General features: G+C 46.2%; 1 protein-coding gene across 1 annotated transcript in view; it reads left to right on the forward strand.

Annotated features, from left to right (window-relative positions):
* The window catches only part of VTN (vitronectin), an 81296-nt gene that overhangs the window by 19808 nt on the left and 38060 nt on the right, over window positions 1–23428 (forward strand). Inside the window, exons 3-5 of the mRNA XM_063956140.1 lie at window positions 424–696; window positions 858–997; window positions 21379–21535. Coding sequence (XP_063812210.1) covers window positions 424–696; window positions 858–997; window positions 21379–21535 — 570 coding nt within the window. The remainder of the gene's footprint in view (window positions 1–423; window positions 697–857; window positions 998–21378; window positions 21536–23428) is intronic.

Consider the following 23428-nt stretch of genomic DNA (forward strand, 5'->3'; position numbering starts at 1 on the left):
GATCTCAAGTCATGTGATCAGCAATTATTCATATTGTAGGTAAATGAGTATTTATCCTGTTATTGGATACTATCTATTAGCCAAGGACAGTCCAATACTAGGCAGAATGACCTGGTTGCCTCAGACAGCACAGCTTGTAGGTCAACGGCCTGCAGTAATGAGAGTTTTTAGACAGTTGTGATAGGTCTAATACTGAATTAAACAACTTTTTTGCAAAGGTTATGAACAGTGACATTTTAGCTGCTGCTCCCTGTAGTAAAATAGTCAGGTCCTCCATTTCTGTTAAACACACAACCAAGTGAAAGGCAAATAGCTCCAATGGAGTAATCTCTGTGCCAAGTGCTTACAACAATATATTATAATATGACCAACAAGGATCCTAAATACTGTAAACATAACTGACTAAACCCTATTCTGTTTCAGAAACACGTGGAGACGTGTTTGACATTCCTGAAGATGAGTACAACTATGACACAAGTACGCCAGTTTCCATGATGCCGTCAACTGATAATGACCTTGTGGAAACCACAGAAGTGACCACGTTTCCTGTACTTGAGACAGAGGAACAAAAAGTACCGGCCACGACGGAGCAGCCTGATCAGCCTGTGACTAAAGACTACACGGAGGAGCTGTGCAGTGGGAAACCCTTTGATGCCTTCACTAACTTAAAAAATGGCTCCGTCTATGCCTTTAGAGGTACTGAGTCTGGGACACATGACTATGAAAAGCACTGAAACCGAGCTGAATAGAAATTACAAACTGTCTGACCATTGTTTTCTATGTCCAATAAGATGATAAGCTTGACCAATATGGTAGGCCATGTATAAGTAAAATAACTCCTTCACTCTTTTCTAAAGGTAAATACTTTTATGAGCTCGACGACAAACGTGCGCTGGATGGATACCCAAAGCTTATTAAGGATGTGTGGGGTATAGAAGGTCCAATAGATGCCGCCTTCACGCGTATGAACTGTCAGGGAAAGACTTATCTTTTTAAGGTGAGTAACTACGGTTGTAATAACTATATTTAAATGCCATTATTTCATCCTCTTTGTAAGTCCCGGCGGGAAGAAATGTACCATGACTAGTTTCTGGGGTGGGCCTAATAATAGATTGGATAAAAGGAGGGCCATCTTATGTTATGGGCACACTGGGCAGCTGACCAGGGCCCCACGGTTCTAGGGGCCTTCGAAAAAGCTGCTGGCCGCTCTGATTGTGAATTACACACAATCAGAGCAGTGAGGCAGCATTCTCTACCTTCCTCCCTGCCTGCAGCCAGACAGTGAATTGCTGTCAGCATGCTCATTGGTGGATGGATGGAGCTATCCAGCAATCAGAGTGCTGACCGCCATTCACTGAATGGAAACATGTGGAGAGATGGCGCAGGACCACAGGAGGGGTATGTTCTGATTGTTTTTTTTTTTTTTTTTTATTCCCGTGAATGAGTAGGTAGGGGCCCCAGTGCATTGCTTTGCCCAGGGCCTACAATGCTGCCGAGACAGCCCTGGATAAGGGTAGAGATTTACAAAACAAGGTAAAGCTCTTTATTTGCTATTAAAAGTTAACACCCATAGTGGCTGATTCAGAGGTGGATGCAGCTGTGTCCGTCTATGCGTCTATTGCCGGTTGACCATCTGCTACTTCACCCAAATCCGGCTACAAGGTCCATCCCTGTGTACATCCGTGTACGCAACCACTTTCACAGACACGTTGGCAACATTCTAACACGCCCATAAGATGGACCATCTCTGTGTGCTAAGCAACCTCCCTGTCACAGCCCAGGAAGACCGGTACATAGTCAATACACTTCTCTGTGCATGCATCTGAAATTGCAACTGGGACTCTGTACAGACACAACTTAGGGGCAGTTCACCTTTAAATCAAGTGATTGTAATTACATTTTTCAATACGAAAAAAACAAGCAAACATGGTACTTTATCTCTCTACAGTTTATCTCGTTCCATGGCTGGACCCAAAAAAGAACAAATATTTAAGTCTAGGCTTAGGCCAAATCGACATTGGCATCAGCAATCCCATGACCTACTGTTTCATTAACCAGAGCCTTCCACTTATGGATAGAATGAGTGTCAGGAGCCATCCAAACTCTCTTTATTTATTATTAATTAATAGTTTCTTATGCAGCAAATTCTGTTGCGCTTTACAATTGGAAACAGTGATAACATAAAATAAAACAATTGCATACAACAGTGAAAAAACAAGACTGCCTTAGAGGTAGGAAGGCCCTGCTCGCACGCATACAATCTATAGGGAATTAGGCATTGATACACAAGGATAGGTGTTATCTGATGCTTAAAGGTCCACCAGATTAAAAAGGTTCTTGGTGGTCTGTATTATATGGCCACAAGCAGAGACGGACTGGGGCCTCATTCCGTCCCTGACATCCGTGTGCATGCGACGACAAAGGGGGCGCGTGGGCACTGCAAATGGGGGCGTGGACTCGCGGCATGCCCCCATATCACTTAGCAACAGGGCACTACGGGCGGCAGCAAGGGACAAACCAAAGAGCCGGGAACTGTCATTTTTTAAACTCAGGGGTAGATATATTAACCTGGAGAAAGGATAAAGAAGTGATAAAGAAGTGATAAGCGCAAGGTGATAACGCACCATCCAGTCATTACGGATTTGAAAAATGACAGTTAGGAGCTGACTGGCTGGTGCGTTATCACTGCACTTATCACTGCTTAATCACTTCTTTAGCCCTTCTCCAGGCTTAATACATCTGCCCCTCTATGAGGATATGAGTGGACTCTACAGTGAGGATGTAATTGGATAGGAAAGTTTATATAGGTTATGTGGGCAGTTCCGGAATTTGATAAAACTTGCCTAAAGAGGTGAGTTTTCAGGGGACACGTGAATGTTTGGAGACTAGAGGAAAGTCTTATTGAACTCTAGTGATTAAGGGGCCTATTTATCACCATACGCATCCAGGATGCGGATGACAGGTGACAAAATTGCCCAAACTCGCACTGCAATAATTGATTACATCGCAGGGATGTATCAATTATCGCATGCAGGGACAGAGCTTGCGGCCAAGCTCTGTCCCTGCGATGACACTCTGCAGCATCATCGGGGTATTCTTCGTTAAAAATACCCCGATGTCCTGCTGCGCATGCGCCGCCCCCTCCGACATCACCTCTACCGCCGCTGGCCGGTCGACCCTCCCCCTGTCGCAACCATCCCCGCGCGCCGCAGACCTCCTTCCCCAGCAGATCAATTTACTCACCTGTCCAGGGAGACGGTCCGCGCTGCTTCTGCCGGGCGCTGGATCCTGTGTGCTGTGGTGACCCCTGGTGCTGTAAAGTGTGCTGCCGCTTTGCAGGGTCACTTTACTGCACAGGGGTCACATTGCAGCACATGGGGCACCCGGCGCCCGGCAGCGCTCACCGGAGCAGCGGACACCGGCTCCCTGGACAGGTGAGTATGTTGGGGGTTTTTCTTTTTTTTTTTCTTTTTACACTGTGATCAGCTTGTGTGTCCATCGGACATCGGACCGGACCGGACCCATCGGACCGGACCGGACCCATCGGACCGGGTACCCGCTCAGCTTTCTCTGCCAGGGGCAGAGAAAGCTGGGCAAATGCCTGCCTATTGCAGTGCTGCCCTGTGATCCCGCCAGCCTGAGCTGGCGAGATTATCACAGGGCACACTGCTGTATTTTTTCACTTTTTTTTTTAGTAAATCTGGTCAGATCGCATTTCCCATTATAAGTATGGGGAATGCGATGTGGGTTACTAAAAAAAAAGTGAATAAAAGGGTTTGGTGCAGTTTTTCATGGAAACGGCTACAAAAGCCCTTTACTACATTCAGGTGATACTAAAATAATGTGAAAAGGGTGTGAAAATACCCTTTTTCACATTATTTTAGTAAAAATAATGTTTTATAAAACGACCTCTAAACCTTTGACAAAGTAGACACAAAACACATTTATAAACTAGTTTATCAAAGACGCTGTTACTTTTTAACAGAAACACAAGAGTTCTATGGTGTTCAGTAAACCTTAAATACCTCCTAATTTTTACTTCCTGCAACGGAACAAGTGCAGGTTTCTGGCTTAGGGGCCTATTTATCACCATCCGCATCCAGGATGCGGATGACAGGTGATAAAATCGCCCCAACTCGCACTGCGATAACTGATTACATTGCAGGGATGTATCAATTATCGCATGCAGGAACAGAGCTTGCGGTCAAGCTCTGTCCCTGCGATGCCTCTTCGCAGCATCATCGGGGTATTGTTTGTAAAAAATACCCTGATGTCCTGGTGCGCATGCGCCGCCCCCGCCGACATCGCCGCTAAAGCTGCCACCCAGTCGACCCCACCCCACCCATCGCGACTACCACCATGCGCTGCGGACACCACCCCAGCAGGATAATATACTCACCAGTCCAGGGAGCTGGTCCGCGCTGCTTTAGGAGGCTGCCGGGCGTCGGGTCCTTCTGTTGCGCTGTGACCCCCGGTGCTGTAAAGTGCGCTGCCGTTTTGCAGCATCACTTTACTGCACCGGGGTAACATTGCAGCATATGGGGGACCCGGCGCCCGGCAGCACTCACCGGAGCAGTGGACACCGGCTCCCTGGACAGGTGAGTATGTTTTGTTTGTTTTTGTACTTTTTTTTTGTTTGTTTTTTACACTGTGATCAGCTTGTGTGTCCATCAGACACACATAGCTGATCTCTGGAGCTGGGTCCCCACTCAGCTTTCTCTTCCAGGGGCAGAGAAAGCTGGGCAAAAGGGTGCTTATCGCAGTGTTGCCCTGTGAACTCGCCAGCCTGAGCTGCGGTATTTTTTCAAAAAATTTTTTTAGTAAATTCGGCGACATCACATTTCCCATTATAAGTATGGGGAATGCGATGTGGGTTACTAAAAAAAAGTGAATTAAAGGGTTTGGAGCAGTTTTTCATGAAAACTGCTCCAAATGCCCTTTAATACATTTAGGTGATACTAAAATAATGTAAAAAGGGTGTGAAAACACCCTTTTCCACATTATTTTAGTAAGAATAATGTTAAAAAATAGACCCCTAAAAACGAAAGAAACCACTTGAGGGCTGGAATTGGCGCCTGGCAGGTCATGTGTGGTAGGGAGTGCCAGAGCTGAGAGAGCTGCCTAGATATGTCCCTGAAAACTCTATTTATATATGGGAATCTTATGGGTTACTCATCTGTCCAATCAAATACTGTACGGCTAAGCTACTAAGCCTTGGAGAGAGATAAACCGGCATATTTTACTAAAATAATGTGACCGAGGGTGTTGTTAGCAGAGGCAGGCAGCAGTGTGCTGTGCATCCGTGGAGACACTCTTACTGTATTTTTCCAGAAAATACAGTGAGAAGTTTGCGGAAGGGAATAACGGGGGTAATTCCAAGTTGATCGCAGCAGCAAATTTGTTAGCAGTTGGGCAAAACCATGTGCACTGCAGGCAGGGCCGGTTCAAGGGCGCAGAGCGCCCCGGGCAGAGAAGGGGCGTGGCCTAATACAGGGGGCGTGGTGAGTCACGCCCCCTGTACATTGAAAGCGCCGCTTGAATGCTGAGCGGTGCGCGATGACGTCATCGCGCACCGCACAGCAAAAGGTCCTCTCCACGAAGAGAAACTAGACGCTATGCGTCTAGTTCCCTTCGTGGAGAGGACCTTTGCTGTGCGGTGCGCGATGACGTCATCGTGCACCGCTCAGCAGTTACTCTCCACGAAGGGAAACTAGACGCATAGCGTCTAGTTCCCTTCACAGGAGACGACGGGGACGACAGCGGGCAGCGGACGGGGGACACAGCGGGCAGCAGTGGCGGATCTTGCCACGGTGCGGCGCCCTCCGGATGGCGCCAGCGCCCTCCGGAAGGCGGCGCCCCGGGCAAAAGTCCTGCTTGCCCGTGGCAAGAACCGCCACTGACTGCAGGTGTGGCAGATATAACATGTGCAGAGAGAGTTAGATTTGGGTGGGGTGTGTTCAAACTGAAATCTAATTTGCAGTGTAAAAATAAAGCAGCCAGTACTTACCCTGCACAGAAACAAAATAACCCACCCAAATTTGCTGCTACGATCAACTCTGAATTACCCCCGTTATTCCCTTCCGCAAACTTCTCACTGTATTTTCTGGAAAAATACAGTAAGAGTGTCTCCACGGATGCGCAGCACACTGCTGCCTGGCTCTGCTGACAACACCCTTGGTCTGAATTACCCCCAACATGCACAGAGCTTTCCCGCAAGCTCTGTCCCTGCATGAGAATTTTGATACATTCAAGTGACATTTTTTACATTTGCAATGCACATTTAGGCAAAAATATCACACTACAACCGCATTTGAAATGCGGATTGTAGTAAAAAGGGACCAAAGTGGACAGAGATTAAGTACCAGCCAATCAGGTCCTATCTGCAATGTTACAGGCTATGGGGGTAATTCCAAGTTGAACGCAGCAGGAATTTTGTTAGCAGTTGGGCAAAACCATGTGCACTGCAGGTGGGGCAGATATAACATGTGCAGAGAGAGTTAGATTTGGGTGGGGTGTGTTCAATCTGCAATCTAATTTGCAGTGTAAAAATAAAGCAGCCAGTATTTACCCTGCACAGAAATAAAATAACCCACCCAAATCTAACTCTCTCTGCACATGTTATATCTGCCCCACCTGCAGTGCACATGGTTTTACCCAACTGCTAACAAAATTCCTGCTGCGATCAACTCAGAATTACCCCCTATGTTTGAAAAATGACAGTTGGGAGATGGTTGGTTGGTACTTTATTTCTGTTCACTTTATCTCTCTCCACAGCTTAGTACAAAGACGACTTTTATGAGTTACATATTTCTATGCTGCTGTTGTATGAGCAGGGAACATCATATACCAAATTAAAGGTCTTGGGGCCTAATTCAGTAAGAATTGCAATTGCAAAGCAAGCTTTGCAAATGCAATCCTTTGCGACCAAATTCAGGAGAACGTGCATACCGCCTTCTTCTTGCAATTGCGATGCGATTGCAACCGCCATGTTCATCTGCGACGGCAGGCTGAGTATGCCCGAGCTTACTCAGGCTTGCCGTTGTAGTGCAGCTTGTGAGGCCAAGGAAACTGTGTCTGCAGTCCCTGGCCTCGCCACTCCCGGAAAATGGGGACAACACGCCCCCATTTTCGGCAATGCCGTCCACCCTCACCCCTCCCATATGCCTCTGCCTGTCAATCGGCAAACCGGTCCTGCACATGCGCAGTTTCCCGACCATTGGAAAATGTGACAGTTGGTGAGCTCTCCCTGTACACCTGCTGAGCATAGTCGCCGACTTCTGGGCTGCTCTCTCCGGGAGAGAGCAGCCGGTCGGCTCAGCAGGGGGCGGGCAGTGAGGTGACGTGACAGGGGGGCGGACCAGAGGCGGAACGGGGGCGGACCAGAGGCAGAACGGGGGTGTGGCTTCTGGATCACGTCATTTAAGCCACGCCTCCTGCTGTGTAATGCCGCTATTACTGGCATTATACAGCAGGGGGCGTGGTTATGTTGACGCGATTCAACAAGAATCGCGTCATCGCCTGCCCGAACCGCCTACTTTACTCGCTAAGTGGGCGGCGGGAAGGGGGTGACCCCCGGAAATCGGGAAACTTGCCTGCTCTTCCGGGGGGCCGGGAGGGTCACCCGTGTTTCGGGAGCCTCCTGCCCATTCCGGGAGGGTAGGCAAGTATGCTGCTGGGTGACCTAGAACATGTGACCTGCTGGGTGGTCTGGAAACTGTGACAGCTATTTGCAGCCACCCAATAACAATAAGCAGGGATTTTTCCAAATTCGACTCCTAAAGGGATGAAAGGGGGTAGAATATTCCGCCCAGCAAACCTTTGCTTCGTGGAAACTGGGCATATTAGCTAATTATCTCTTCTTCTTCTTCTTCTTCTTCTTCTTCATCTTATGCTAGCCAAATATGCTACATTATTACCGGCAAAATTGGCCCAATGTCTTTGAGTATGTGAGTGCGAAAAATAACGTGATCAAAATTGATATTTTAACATTTAAGAATGGTTTCATTAGTATTTAAAGTGTGCATATCTGACAAAGAGACTGTTAGAAAGTAGAACACAGAGTTGCTGATGGAGCTGTCTGTGTGATTTCCAGAAACACTGAGAACCATTAATGCATGAGAGAGGCCCCCTGGAGGATGACACAAGCATTTTCCCTTAAGCATGAAGTTGACATGATGTGACTCTTGAGGACTGCATTCAGAATGAGATGTGAAAATCTCACAGTGAAATAACAATTTAGTGATCTGAAATATACACATGGCCATGCTAAAAGCATCTCTGAGTGCATCTTATGTTGTCTTTTGGCACAGATGCCTACTTTCTGATATACAATACCCTAAAAAACAAAACAAACAACAACAACAACAACAACAAAAACACACAAAGAAGTATCTTGTATTCTGGGTGTTCTACACACAAGATTTACATAGGTCACTATTGCATCAGTAGTGTAGTAGAGATGTGCACTTGAAATTTTTCGGGTTTTGTGTTTTGGTTTTGGGTTCGGTTCCGCGGCCGTGTTTTGGGTTCGACCGCGTTTTGGCAAAACCTCACCGAATTTTTTTTGTCGGATTCGGGTGTGTTTTGGATTCGGTGTTTTTTTTTAAAAACACTAAAAAACAGCTTAAATCATAGAATTTGGGGGTCATTTTGATCCCAAAGTATTATTAACCTCAAAAACCATAATTTCCACTCATTTTCAGTCTATTCTGAATACCTCACACCTCACAATATTATTTTTAGTCCTAAAATTTGCACCTAGGTCGCTGGATGACTAAGCTAAGCGACCCTAGTGGCCGACACAAACACCGTGCCCATCTAGGAGTGGCACTGCAGTGTCACGCAGGATGGCCCTTCCAAAAAACCCTCCCCAAACAGCACATGACGCAAAGAAAAAGAGGCGCAATGAGGTAGCTGTGTGAGTAAGATAAGCGACCCTAGTGGCCGACACAAACACCTGGCCCATCTAGGAGTGGCACTGCAGTGTCACGCAGGATGGCCCTTCCAAAAAACCCTCCCCAAACAGCACATGACGCAAAGAAAAAAAGAGGCGCAATGAGGTAGCTGTGTGAGTAAGATAAGCGACCCTAGTGGCCGACACAAACACCGTGCCCATCTAGGAGTGGCACTGCAGTGTCACGCAGGATGGCCCTTCCAAAAAACCCTCCCCAAACAGCACATGACGCAAAGAAAAAAAGAGGCGCAATGAGGTAGCTGTGTGAGTAAGATAAGCGACCCTAGTGGCCGACACAAACACCGTGCCCATCTAGGAGTGGCACTGCAGTGTCACGCAGGATGGCCCTTCCAAAAAACCCTCCCCAAACAGCACATGACGCAAAGAAAAAAAGAGGCGCAATGAGGTAGCTGTGTGAGTAAGATAAGCGACCCTAGTGGCCGACACAAACACCGTGCCCATCTAGGAGTGGCACTGCAGTGTCACGCAGGATGGCCCTTCCAAAAAACCCTCCCCAAACAGCACATGACGCAAAGAAAAAAAGAGGCGCAATGAGGTAGCTGTGTGAGTAAGATAAGCGACCCTAGTGGCCGACACAAACACCGTGCCCATCTAGGAGTGGCACTGCAGTGTCACGCAGGATGGCCCTTCCAAAAAACCCTCCCCAAACAGCACATGACGCAAAGAAAAAAAGAGGCGCAATGAGGTAGCTGTGTGAGTAAGATAAGCGACCCTAGTGGCCGACACAAACACCGGGCCCATCTAGGAGTGCCACTGCAGTGTCACGCAGGATGGCCCTTCCAAAAAACCCTCCCCAAACAGCACATGACGCAAAGAAAAAAAGAGTCGCAATGAGGTAGCTGTGTGAGTAAGATAAGCGACCCTAGTGGCCGACACAAACACCGGGCCCATCTAGGAGTGGCACTGCAGTGTCACGCAGGATGGCCCTTCCAAAAAACCCTCCCCAAACAGCACATGACGCAAAGAAAAAAAGAGTCGCAATGAGGTAGCTGTGTGAGTAAGATAAGCGACCCTAGTGGCCGACACAAACACCGTGCCCATCTAGGAGTGGCACTGCAGTGTCACGCAGGATGGCCCTTCCAAAAAACCCTCCCCAAACAGCACATGACGCAAAGAAAAATTAAAGAAAAAAGAGGTGCAAGATGGAATTGTCCTTGGGCCCTCCCACCCACCCTTATGTTGTATAAACAGGACATGCACACTTTAACCAACCCATCATTTCAGTGACAGGGTCTGCCACACGACTGTGACTGAAATGACGGGTTGGTTTGGACCCCCACCAAAAAAGAAGCAATTAATCTCTCCTTGCACAAACTGGCTCTACAGAGGCAAGATGTCCACCTCATCATCATCCTCCGATATATCACCGTGTACATCCCCCTCCTCACAGATTATCAATTCGTCCCCACTGGAATCCACCATCTCAGCTCCCTGTGTACTTTGTGGAGGCAATTGCTGCTGGTCAATGTCTCCACGGAGGAATTGATTATAATTCATTTTAATGAACATCATCTTCTCCACATTTTCTGGATGTAACCTCGTACGCCGATTGCTGACAAGGTGAGCGGCGGCACTAAACACTCTTTCGGAGTACACACTTGTGGGAGGGCAACTTAGGTAGAATAAAGCCAGTTTGTGCAAGGGCCTCCAAATTGCCTCTTTTTCCTGCCAGTATAAGTACGGACTGTGTGACGTGCCTACTTGGATGCGGTCACTCATATAATCCTCCACCATTCTTTCAATGGTGAGAGAATCATATGCAGTGACAGTAGACGACATGTCCGTAATCGTTGTCAGGTCCTTCAGTCCGGACCAGATGTCAGCATCAGCAGTCGCTCCAGACTGCCCTGCATCACCGCCAGCGGGTGGGCCCGGAATTCTGAGCCTTTTCCTCGCACCCCCAGTTGCGGGAGAATGTGAAGGAGGAGATGTTGACAGGTCGCGTTCCGCTTGACTTGACAATTTTCTCACCAGCAGGTCTTTCAACCCCAGCAGACTTGTGTCTGCCGGAAAGAGAGATCCAAGGTAGGCTTTAAATCTAGGATCGAGCACGGTGGCCAAAATGTAGTGCTCTGATTTCAACAGATTGACCACCCGTGAATCCTTGTTAAGCGAATTAAGGGCTCCATCCACAAGTCCCACATGCCTAGCGGAATCGCTCCGTGTTAGCTCCTCCTTCAATGTCTCCAGCTTCTTCTGCAAAAGCCTGATGAGGGGAATGACCTGACTCAGGCTGGCAGTGTCTGAACTGACTTCACGTGTGGCAAGTTCAAAGGGCATCAGAACCTTGCACAACGTTGAAATCATTCTCCACTGCGCTTGAGACAGGTGCATTCCACCTCCTATATCGTGCTCAATTGTATAGGCTTGAATGGCCTTTTGCTGCTCCTCCAACCTCTGAAGCATATAGAGGGTTGAATTCCACCTCGTTACCACTTCTTGCTTCAGATGATGGCAGGGCAGGTTCAGTAGTTTTTGGTGGTGCTCCAGTCTTCTGTACGTGGTGCCTGTACGCCGAAAGTGTCCCGCAATTCTTCTGGCCACCGACAGCATCTCTTGCACGCCCCTGTCGTTTTTTAAAAAATTCTGCACCACCAAATTCAAGGTATGTGCAAAACATGGGACGTGCTGGAATTTGCCCATATTTAATGCACACACAATATTGCTGGCGTTGTCCGATGCCACAAATCCACAGGAGAGTCCAATTGGGGTAAGCCATTCCGCGATGATCTTCCTCAGTTGCCGTAAGAGGTTTTCAGCTGTGTGCGTATTCTGGAAAGCGGTGATACAAAGCGTAGCCTGCCTAGGAAAGAGTTGGTGTTTGCGAGATGCTGCTACTGGTGCCGCCGCTGCTGTTCTTGCGGCGGGAGTCCATACATCTACCCAGTGGGCTGTCACAGTCATATAGTCCTGACCCTGCCCTGCTCCACTTGTCCACATGTCCGTGGTTAAGTGGACATTGGATACAGCTGCATTTTTTAGGACACTGGTGACTCTTTTTCTGAGGTCTGTGTACATTTTCGGTATCGCCTGCCTAGAGAAATGGAACCTAGATGGTATTTGGTACCGGGGACACAGTACCTCCAACAAGTCTCTAGTTGGCTCTGCAGTAATGATGGATACCGGAACCACGTTTCTCACCACCCAGGATGCCAAGGCCTCAGTTATCCGCTTTGCAGCAGGATGACTGCTGTGATATTTCATCTTCCTCGCAAAGGACTGTTGGACAGTCAATTGCTTGGTGGAAGTAGTAAAAGTGGTTTTACGATTTCCCCTCTGGGATGACCATCGACTCCCAGCAGCAACAACAGCAGCGCCAGCAGCAGTAGGCGTTACACGCAAGGATGCATCGGAGGAATCCCAGGCAGGAGAGGACTCGTCAGAATTGCCAGTGACATGGCCTGCAGGACTATTGGCATTCCTGGGGAAGGAGGAAATTGACACTGAGGGAGTTGGTGGGGTGGTTTGCGTGAGCTTGGTTACAAGAGGAAGGGATTTACTGGTCAGTGGACTGCTTCCGCTGTCGCCCAAAGTTTTTGAACTTGTCACTGACTTATTATGAATGCGCTGCAGGTGACGTATAAGGGAGGATGTTCCGAGGTGGTTAACGTCCTTACCCCTACTTATTACAGCTTGACAAAGGCAACACACGGCTTGACAAATGTTGTCCGCATTTCTGTTGAAATACTTCCACACCGAAGAGCTGATTTTTTTGGTATTTTCACCAGGCATGTCAACGGCCATATTCCTCCCACGGACAACAGGTGTCTCCCCGGGTGCCTGACTTAAACAAACCACCTCACCATCAGAATCCTCCTTGTCAATTTCCTCCCCAGCGCCAGCAACACCCATATCCTCCTCATCCTGGTGTACTTCAACACTGACATCTTCAATCTGACTATCAGGAACTGGACTGCGGGTGCTCCTTCCAGCACTTGCAGGGGGCGTGCAAATGGTGGAAGGCGCATGCTTTTCACGTCCAGGGTTGGGAAGGTCAGGCATCGCAACCGACACAATTGGACTCTCCTTGTGGATTTGGGATTTCGAAGAACGCACAGTTCTTTGCGGTGCTTTTGCCAGCTTGAGTCTTTTCAGTTTTCTAGCGAGAGGCTGAGTGCTTCCATCCTCATGTGAAGCTGAACCACTAGCCATGAACATAGGCCAGGGCCTCAGCCGTTCCTTGCCACTCCGTGTGGTAAATGGCATATTGGCAAGTTTACGCTTCTCCTCCGACAATTTTATTTTAGGTTTTGGAGTCCTTTTTTTACTGATATTTGGTGTTTTGGATTTGACATGCTCTGTACTATGACATTGGGCATCGGCCTTGGCAGACGACGTTGCTGGCATTTCATCGTCTCGGCCATGACTAGTGGCAGCAGCTTCAGCACGAGGTGGAAGTGGATCTTGATCTTTCCCTAATTTTGGAACCTCAACATTTTTGTTCTCCATATTTTAATAGGCACAACTAAAAGGCACCTCAGGTAAACAATGGAGATGGATGGATACTAGTATACTTATGGATGGACTGCCGAGTGCCGACACAGAGGTAGCTACAGCCGTGGACTACCGTACTGTGTCTGCTGCAGTGCTAATATAGACTGGATGATTGATAATGAGATGAAATCAATATATATATATATGTATGTATATATAATATCACTAGTACTGCAGCCGGACAGGTAGATAATATATTTATTAGGTAATGATGACTGATGACGGACCTGCTGGACACTGTCAGCTCAGCAGCACCGCAGACTGCTACAGTAAGCTACTATACTACAGTAGTATGTACAAAGAAGAAAGAAAAAAAAAAACCACGGGTAGGTGGTATACAATTATGGATGGACTGCCGAGTGCCGACACAGAGGTAGCTACAGCCGTGGACTACCGTACTGTGTCTGCTGCTAATATAGACTGGATGATTGATAATGAGATGAAATCAATATATATATATATGTATGTATATATAATATCACTAGTACTGCAGCCGGACAGGTAGATAATATATTTATTAGGTAATGATGACTGATGACGGACCTGCTGGACACTGTCAGCTCAGCAGCACCGCAGACTGCTACAGTAAGCTACTATACTATAGTAGTATGTACAAAGAAGAAAGAAAAAAAAAACCACGGGTAGGTGGTATACAATTATGGATGGACTGCCGAGTGCCGACACAGAGGTAGCTACAGCCGTGGGCTACCGTACTGTGTCTGCTGCTAATATAGACTGGATGATAATGAGATGAAATCAATATATATATATGTATGTATATATAATATCACTAGTACTGCAGCCGGACAGGTAGATAATATATTTATTAGGTAATGATGACTGATGACGGACCTGCTGGACACTGTCAGCTCAGCAGCACCGCAGACTGCTACAGTAAGCTACTATACTATAGTAGTATGTACAAAGAAGAAAGAAAAAAAATAAACCACGGGTAGGTGGTATACAATTATGGATGGACTGCCGAGTGCCGACACAGAGGTAGCTACAGCCGTGGACTAACGTACTGTGTCTGCTGCTAATATAGACTGGATGATTGATAATGAGATGAAATCAATATATATATATATATATGTATGTATGTATGTATGTATATATAATATCACTAGTACTGCAGCCGGACAGGTAGATATATATTTATTAGGTAATGATGACTGATGACGGACCTGCTGGACACTGTCAGCTCAGCAGCACCGCAGACTGCTACAGTAAGCTACTATACTATAGTAGTATGTACAAAGAAGAAAGAAAAAAAAAAAACCACGGGTAGGTGGTATACAATTATGGATGGACTGCCGAGTGCCGACACAGAGGTAGCTACAGCCGTGGACTAACGTACTGTGTCTGCTGCTAATATAGACTGGATGATTGATAATGAGATGAAATCAATATATATATATGTATGTATATATAATATCACTAGTACTGCAGCCGGACAGGTAGATATATATTTATTAGGTAATGATGACTGATGACGGACCTGCTGGACACTGTCAGCTCAGCAGCACCGCAGACTGCTACAGTAAGCTACTATACTATAGTAGTATGTACAAAGAAGAAAGAAAAAAAAAAACCACGGGTAGGTGGTATACAATTATGGATGGACTGCCGAGTGCCGACACAGAGGTAGCTACAGCCGTGGACTAACGTACTGTGTCTGCTGCTAATATAGACTGGATGATTGATAATGAGATGAAATCAATATATATATATATGTTTGTATATATAATATCACTAGTAATGCAGCCGGACAGGTAGATATATATTTATTAGGTAATGATGACTGATGACGGACCTGCTGGACACTGTCAGCTCAGCAGCACCGCAGACTGCTACAGTAAGCTACTATACTATAGTAGTATGTACAAAGAAGAAAGAAAAAAAAAAACCACGGGTAGGTGGTATACAATTATGGATGGACTGCCGAGTGCCGACACAGAGGTAGCTACAGCCGTGGACTAACGTACTGTGTCTGCTGCTAATATAGACTGGATGATTGATAATGAGATGAAATCAATATATATATGTATGTATATATAATATCACTAGTACTGCAGCCGGACAGGTAGATAATATATTTATTAGGTAATGATGACTGATGACGGACCTGCTGGACACTGTCAGCTCAGCAGCACCGCAGACTGCTACAGTAAGCTACTATACTATAGTAGTATGTACAAAGAAGAAAGAAAAAACCACAGGTAGGTGGTATACAATTATGGATGGACTGCCGAGTGCCGACACAGAGGTAGCTACAGCCGTGGACTAACGTACTGTGTCTGCTGCTAATATAGAGTCTAGACTGGATGATAAATTATTGATAATGAGATGAAATCAATATAATATCACTAGTACTGCAGCCGGACAGGTACTATATATATTTATTATGTAATGACTGATGACGGACCTGCTGGACACTGTCAGGTCAGCACAGCACCGCAGACTGCTACAGTAAGCTACTATAGTAGTATGTATAAAGAAGAATGAAAAAAAAAAAACCACGGGTAGGTGGTATACAATATTATATATATATATATATATATATATATATATATATATTATATACAATTATATATATATATATATATATATATATATATTAAACTGGTGGTGATTGATTATTAAACTGGTGGTCACTTCAGGTCACGTTGCAACTTGCAACTAGTACTCCGAGGCCTAAGCAGACAATCACAAAATATATTATTATACTGGTGGTCAGTGTGGTCACAACAATGGCAGTGTGGCACTGACTCTGGCAGCAAAAGTGTGCACTGTACGTTATATGTACTCCTGAGTCCTGCTCTCAGACTCTAACTGCTCCCCACTGTCAGTGTCTCCCCCACAAGTCAGATAATACACTTACAGTCACACTATCTAATCTATAAATATCACTTCAGCAAGTAGTATAGTAGTATACAGTATAGTAGTACTCCTCCTAATAATGCTCCCCAAAATACTGTGTCTCTCTCTTCTCTAAACGGAGAGGACGCCAGCCACGTCCTCTCCCTATGACTCTCAATGCACGTGTGAAAATGGCGGCGACGCGCGGCTCCTTATATAGAATCCGAGTCTCGCGATAGAATCCGAGCCTCGCGAGAATCCGACAGCGTGATGATGACGTTCGGGCGCGCTCGGGTTAGCCGAGCAAGGCGGGAAGATCCGAGCCTGCTCGGACCCGTGTAAAAAACCTGAAGTTCGGGCGGGTTCGGATTCAGAGGAACCGAACCCGCTCATCTCTAGTATACAGTCCAATATCAGATCTAATAACAGACATTAATAAACACAGTTTATAAGAATTTATTAGGGCTACCTGGAAAAGGAGACTTGATATACTGTAGGTTCTGCATAGCATAGACATCATGTCACACAGAGCCGGACTGGTCATCTGGCATTCCTGGCAAATGCCAGAAGGGCCGATGGCCAGATGGGCAGGTGCTCTGGACTCTCCATTGCTTGCCCATCATTCTTTGCGATATTGCTTGGGTTCCATAAGGTTGGATGTGAAGTGTTAGTGAACAGCAATTTCAAAAACATTTGACAGATTCTTAATGGGACTGAGATGTTTTTTTTTGGTGATGTAGTTGGCATCCAGACAATCAGGATCAGGATGCCAGCGATCAGAAGACATCAGAATCCTAATACTACCCAGAATCCCAACGGTCACAATCCCAAACATAAGTATCAGAGGAAGGGGTAGGGTTAGGCTGCAGGAGGGCAGGGTTAGGGTTAGGGAGAGGCTGTGGGAGGGGAGAGTTAGGGTTAGGTTGCAGGAGGGCAGGGTTAGGGACAGGCTGTGGGAGGGGAGGGTTAGTGTTAGGCTGCAGGAGGGCAGGGTTAGGGTTAGGGAGAGGCTGTGGGAGGGGAGGGTTAGGGTTAGGTTGCAGGAGGGCAGGGTTAGGGACAGGCTGTGGGTGGGGAGGGTTATGGTTAGGTTGCAGTAAGGCAGGGTTAGGGACAGGCTGTGGGAGGGGAGGGTTAGGCTGCAGGAGGGCAGGGTTAGGGGGAGGGTTAGGGTTAGGCTGCAGGAGGGCAGGGTTAGGGACAGGCTGCGGGAGGGGAGGGTTAGGGTTAGGCTGCAGGAGGGCAGGGTTAGGGACAGGCTGCGGGAGGGTTAGGCTGCAGGTAGGGAAGGTTAGGGTTATGGGGTTGGTAAGGTATAGGGTTAGTTTACTTACCAGAATGTGTTGGGATTCTGACCATTGGGATGCTGCTGTCTATATTCTGAGGACCTTCGGCATCCTGACTGACGGGATACGTACATTGATTTATTTTATTTTTGGGTATTTAAGCCACTCTAACCTGTCTTTTGCTTTGGGTCATTGATTGTCCTGCTGGGATATAAATGTTCTGACAAGTCCTAGGTCATTGCTGACAGCAAAATTTTTACTCCAAGATTTGCCTATTTCTTGTTTCGTATAATTTACCTCCATATGTTTTACTTCCACTTTGATCCATGTTCCAGTCTTGTCCTTGAAGCAGAGAAGCTCCCTCGGCTATCATGGCTGCGCTTCACCAATGGAAAGTCCGGACGGACTATGGGGTATATCATCAAAGCCTCCAAAGAGATAAAGAGGAGAGAGATATCAGCTCCTGTTAGTTAACAGGCTGTGTTTGAAAAATCATAGGTGCTGATTGGTTGGTACTTTATCTCTCTCCACTTTATCCCTCTCTAAGCTTTGATACATAATATGCTCCAGTATTCTTGGGATAATGTAAAATCTTAGACTCCAAAATATGCACCAACAGAATTCTCATCCAATTAATACGTGGGTCTCCCACAGGCTTATTGTTAAACTAAAAGGGCTTTTTTCAACAATGTTATTCTTACTGCCAACCTCCTATAAAGAACAAATTTGTGAAGTTTGTATTGATGTCCTATGGAAGGATTTAACTCTTGGTGGCCTCCATAGCAAGTATTTTCTTACAAGGTTAGCCCATTTTAGAAGACAGCCTGTTCTAGACAAATTCACACTTGTGCCAGGTTTTCTCCATTTTTTGGTGAAACTGGCAGAGCTTCAGCAGAAATTAAATGTCTATGAAATTTTCTTATAGCCTTACCCGGACAGAATATATAATATAAAATAAACTTTTTTTTGTATTTGCTCTGACTGTTTTTTGATCTTCATGATGAAGCTCTTGTTTGAAAATGCATTAACCATATGGGTGGCCTCTCACAGACAAGTACATTTATTTTAACTTAACTGAAATACTCCATCTTTACACAGGGCAGCTCCAATAATCCAATCTATGTAGTTGTTTTTCAGGGCATATTTATTAATTATTGGATTTTAGACCCGATAATTATAATTTCTTATCAAAGCTATTCACGGCAATAAGAAATTATTGATCGCTGGAATGAATTAAAATACACCTGTAGGGACAGAGAATCCTAAAGTAGCCTGTCCCTGCATTGTGTTAGAACACAAGTAGAGACGTTTATGCTGGTTTTGGTTCTAATTAGTTGTCAGGTTTTGGTTTTGCTAAAACTGCCTCACTGGTTTTGAATATGTATTATTTTTTTAAATTCATTTAAAAAAAAGCTAAAACCACAGAATTGGGTCCTTTTTTCAGTCAGTGCCAAGATGCCAGCTCAGCTCACACTGCGAGGATTCAAAGGGCTATTATATATATATGAGAACAGATGGACTGGGGTACAGTGCACACAGGTCGCACAAACTTTTTTCGTAGCTCACACTGCGGAGTAACACTGCTTATATCTGAACACATTGGGGTATGGCCTGCGGAGTCAGTGCAGCACCACTTTGTGACAGCATAATTAGGCTAAGGGGACTGGACACAGTGACAGGGAGTGGATGGACACAGCACAGCCACTTGTGGATGGACACAGGCACAGCGGCTTGTGGATGGACATAGGCACAGGGAGTGGATATACACAGCACAGCCACTTTTGGATACACACAGCACAGCCACTTGTGGATGGACACAGCACAGCCACTTGTGAATGGACAGGGAGTGGACGGACACAGCACAGCCACTCGTGGATGGACACAGCATAGCCACTTGTGGATGGACACAGGCACAATGAGTGGATATACACAGCACAGCCATTTGTGGATACACACAGCCACTTGTGGATGGACACAGCACAGCCACTAGTGTGGATGGACATGGAGTGGATGGACACAGCACAGCCACTTGTGGATGGACACAGCACAGCCACTTGTGGATGGACACAGCACAGCCACTTGTGGGTGGACTCAGGCACAGGGAGTGGATATACACAGCACAGCCACTTGTGGATATACACAGCACAGCCACTTGTGGAAGGACACAGCTGAGCCACTTGTGGATGGACACAGGGGCAGGGAGTGGATGGACACAGCACAGCCACTTGTGGATGGACACAGCACAGTCACTTGTGGATATACACAGCATAGCACTTGTGGGTGGACACAGCACAGCATAGCACAGCACACAGCACACAGCACACAGCATTGCTCTCAAATCACAGTGGCCTTATACCGAATCCAAAACCCGCAAAATTTTCACGCTGGAATGATTACATTTTGCCTTGATTTGGAATCCAAGCCAGGTGGGAAAACCCGAGCCGGGGCACTGATTTACTCAGACACTGGAAGTTTGGGTGGGGCTCGGATTTCCTAAAGTCTGAACTGCACATCTCTAGTTAGAAGTGAATGCAATCACTTCTCCTTCGGGACCTGGGCGCACATGTGCGAGTGGAAAGTGCAGTGGAGGGATTCTATGGATAATTTTGCAATCTGTAGCCCATAGGCTACAACGGCTACCAGCATCTGGAGCTTTGTAAATTTGGCAAAAAGAAGCCTTCATAAAACCCTACTGGGGGCTGCTTCTGCAAGCAAGAATGGGCGACTGCAGCAGATATCTGCTTTGGTCCCCTGTACATACATTTGGGGTATCTAAGAGGTCTATTTATCACCATCCACATCTGATGACCAAATTCGCACTGCGATAATTTAGTATATCGCATGGATGTATCAATTATCGCATGCAGGTACAGAGCTTGCAGTCAAGCTCTGTCCTTGCGATACCTCTTCACAGCATCATCGGGGTATTTTTCCACATTTTACCCCATTGGCCTGCTGCACATGCGCTGCCGCTCGTCGCAACCGCCGCCACTGGTTCCCCCCTCCATTGCAACTACCCCCGCACTGGATAAAGGCCCCGCCCCGGATTCATACTTACTAGTCCTTCTTCTGCGCTGTGACCCCCAGTGCTGTAAAGCGTCACTTTACTGCACCGGGGTCACAGCAGAGCATATGGGGGACCTGGCATCCGGCAGCGCTCGCCGGGGCAGCGGACACCGGCTCCCTGGACTGGCATGTTTTTGCTTTTTATTTTTTTACACTGTGATCAGCTTGAGTGTCCATGGGACACACAGAGCTGATCACTGGAGCCCGGACCCCTCACAGCTTTCTCTGCCAGGGGGCAGAAAAAACTGGACAAAGGGTGTACATCACAGTGCTGCCCTGTGATCTCGCCAGCCTGAGCTGGCAAAATTATCACAGGGCACAAATCATTATTGGCTTACTAAAAAAATGACAATTAAAGGGTTTGGAGCAGTTTTTCATGAAAACTGCTCCAAATGCCCTTTCATATATTCAGGTGATACTAAAATAATGTGAAAAGGGTGTGAAAAGTAATGTCAATAAGTAAGCCCCTTAATATTTGTAAAGATAAATACGCCCATGGGTGATATTACAGAGTATGTCGTGCTGCAGTGCTAAATAGTAACTTCCAAATAAATCTTGGATTGTTTGATTCAAATTGTATTTGTGAGCAGCTTAATCTACCTTGTATTGCTGGTACTTTATCTCTCCACCCACTTTATCTCTCTCCAAGGCTCCATAATGTTTAATGTCATACTCATGCTTTGTCTTGTGATTTTGTAGGGTATTCAGTACTGGCGGTTTTCTGATGGGATCCTGGATTCTGACTATCCCCGTGATATTGAAGATGGCTTTAAGAACATCCCAAATTATATTGACGCTGCCTTTGCTCTGCCAGCCAATGATATCCAGGGCACTGAGAAAGCCTTTTTCTTCAAAGGTATTTTATACATTCAATGTAGAATGTCTTACAAACTTCAGAGAAAGCAGCCACACATGCATGTGGAATACATATGATAAACCAGCTGTTGAGTTCCTGGCTGTCAGTATCCCGAAGGCGGCATCCCGGCAGCGAGCACAACGAGTCCCCCCCGCAGGCTCGCCACGCATCAGGCCCACCACTGACTAGGAATTCTAGGCTGTGATTCCGACTGCCAGCATTTAGCCGCCTGGCGGGATTCCGGCGTAAGGATCTTGAACGCCGGGATTCCGACAGACGTTATATTAACCGCATACCATGCCTGCTTGTAATGCTGAAGCACAGGAAGGCACAGGATAGTGGATGGGAGATTCCTAACATAACTAATATAATTGTCATTGTTCATGTATAAAGTGTGCAGACTCCACAGCCCGAACACTCAAAAGTACAAGAATGGAGTCAATAATACATAAATATAGTTAAGGGTACTATCAATCAAAACATAAAATTAAGGTAACGCATGAGTACAATTAGGTGTCATACTCATAACAAGTATAAGAATCTAAATCGATATAATAGAAAAAAACAGAATTACAATACGCAGAATACAGGCATATGATACAAGCATGCGGCACAGCAGCATAGTTCTGCATAATACATAACATAGATTATGTGGTAAATGTAATAGCCTGCGATTACAGGCATCTGTAAGTTCCTAATGACTCTGCCTGATGTATAAAAGGTGCAATCCTTTGATGATTGCGCCTTTATAACATCCATCAAACCCGCCATTTACCCCTATATTGGCAAGCATAGGCATTTTATGGATGCCAATCCACCCATAGGTTTTGTCAAATGGCACATCACTTTGGTGATATAAGACATGCATACATACATACATACATACATACATACATACATACATACAATGTACACAAATATAATGACATTGTATATACTGTAGGAATACTTGTTCTACAACCCTCATTTGTAATAATGTGTTGATTAAAAGGCTTGCTACACTGCCTACTGGCCATGAGTGGTAATGCAGTATTTTTAGCAGGATCTTTTGGACAAAATGAAGCTACGGTATATGAAAGTTACATTTAAAATTGCTGGGCCTTTGTGTGCTATTTACTAACAAAGTAAACCACAACAGAAGTAACAACCAGATGTGATTGTTTAATCTAGTTAAATATTCAAACAAATATCAGATGGTTTTTGAACGTCTGCATTTTATTAATAAATAATTCCAGTGACTCTAGCTCTGCATAGATTACACACATTTCAGTGGCATTTTGAAGCAATAGCTTTCTCTAATGGGCAAAACCATGTGCACTGCAGATGAGGCAGATGTAACATGTGCAGAGCAGTGGGGCACCCGGGGGGGGGGGGGGGTGTTCCGAGTACCGAGTACCGAGGAGAAAATCGGCGGCTGAAGACTCCGGTCTTCATTAAGGTAGCGCACAGCACTGCAGCTGTGCGCCATTGCTCCCCATGCACACCACATACCAGTGGCGTAACAAGAAATTTTTCTCCCCCAAGCCAAAAAAAAATCGGCGCCCCCCCCCCTCCTTCGTGCTCCATAATTGTGAGCAAGAAAGGGCTAAATATGCGCGCGCCCAAAAAAGGGGCGTGGTTTTGTTGGAGTGGGCGTGGTTTCGCATAAAGGGGCGTGGCATTGCAGGAAAAGACTACCTTATACCCCAGTTTTGCAACCTGCACGCCCATACGTTGGCCACCACAGGAAAGAAAAATAATCCTGATTCATGCCCCTTACATTATTTGTCATTTTTCCTCCTTATAGTAATGCCCAGTATACATTATGCCACATACTGCAATGGCCCTTAGACATTATGCCGCACACAATAATGCACAACACAATATGCACACACTGTAATGCCCCCGACACAT

Source organism: Pseudophryne corroboree, chromosome 2, assembly GCF_028390025.1.
Source record: "Pseudophryne corroboree isolate aPseCor3 chromosome 2, aPseCor3.hap2, whole genome shotgun sequence".
NCBI classification, from domain to species: domain Eukaryota; kingdom Metazoa; phylum Chordata; class Amphibia; order Anura; family Myobatrachidae; genus Pseudophryne; species Pseudophryne corroboree.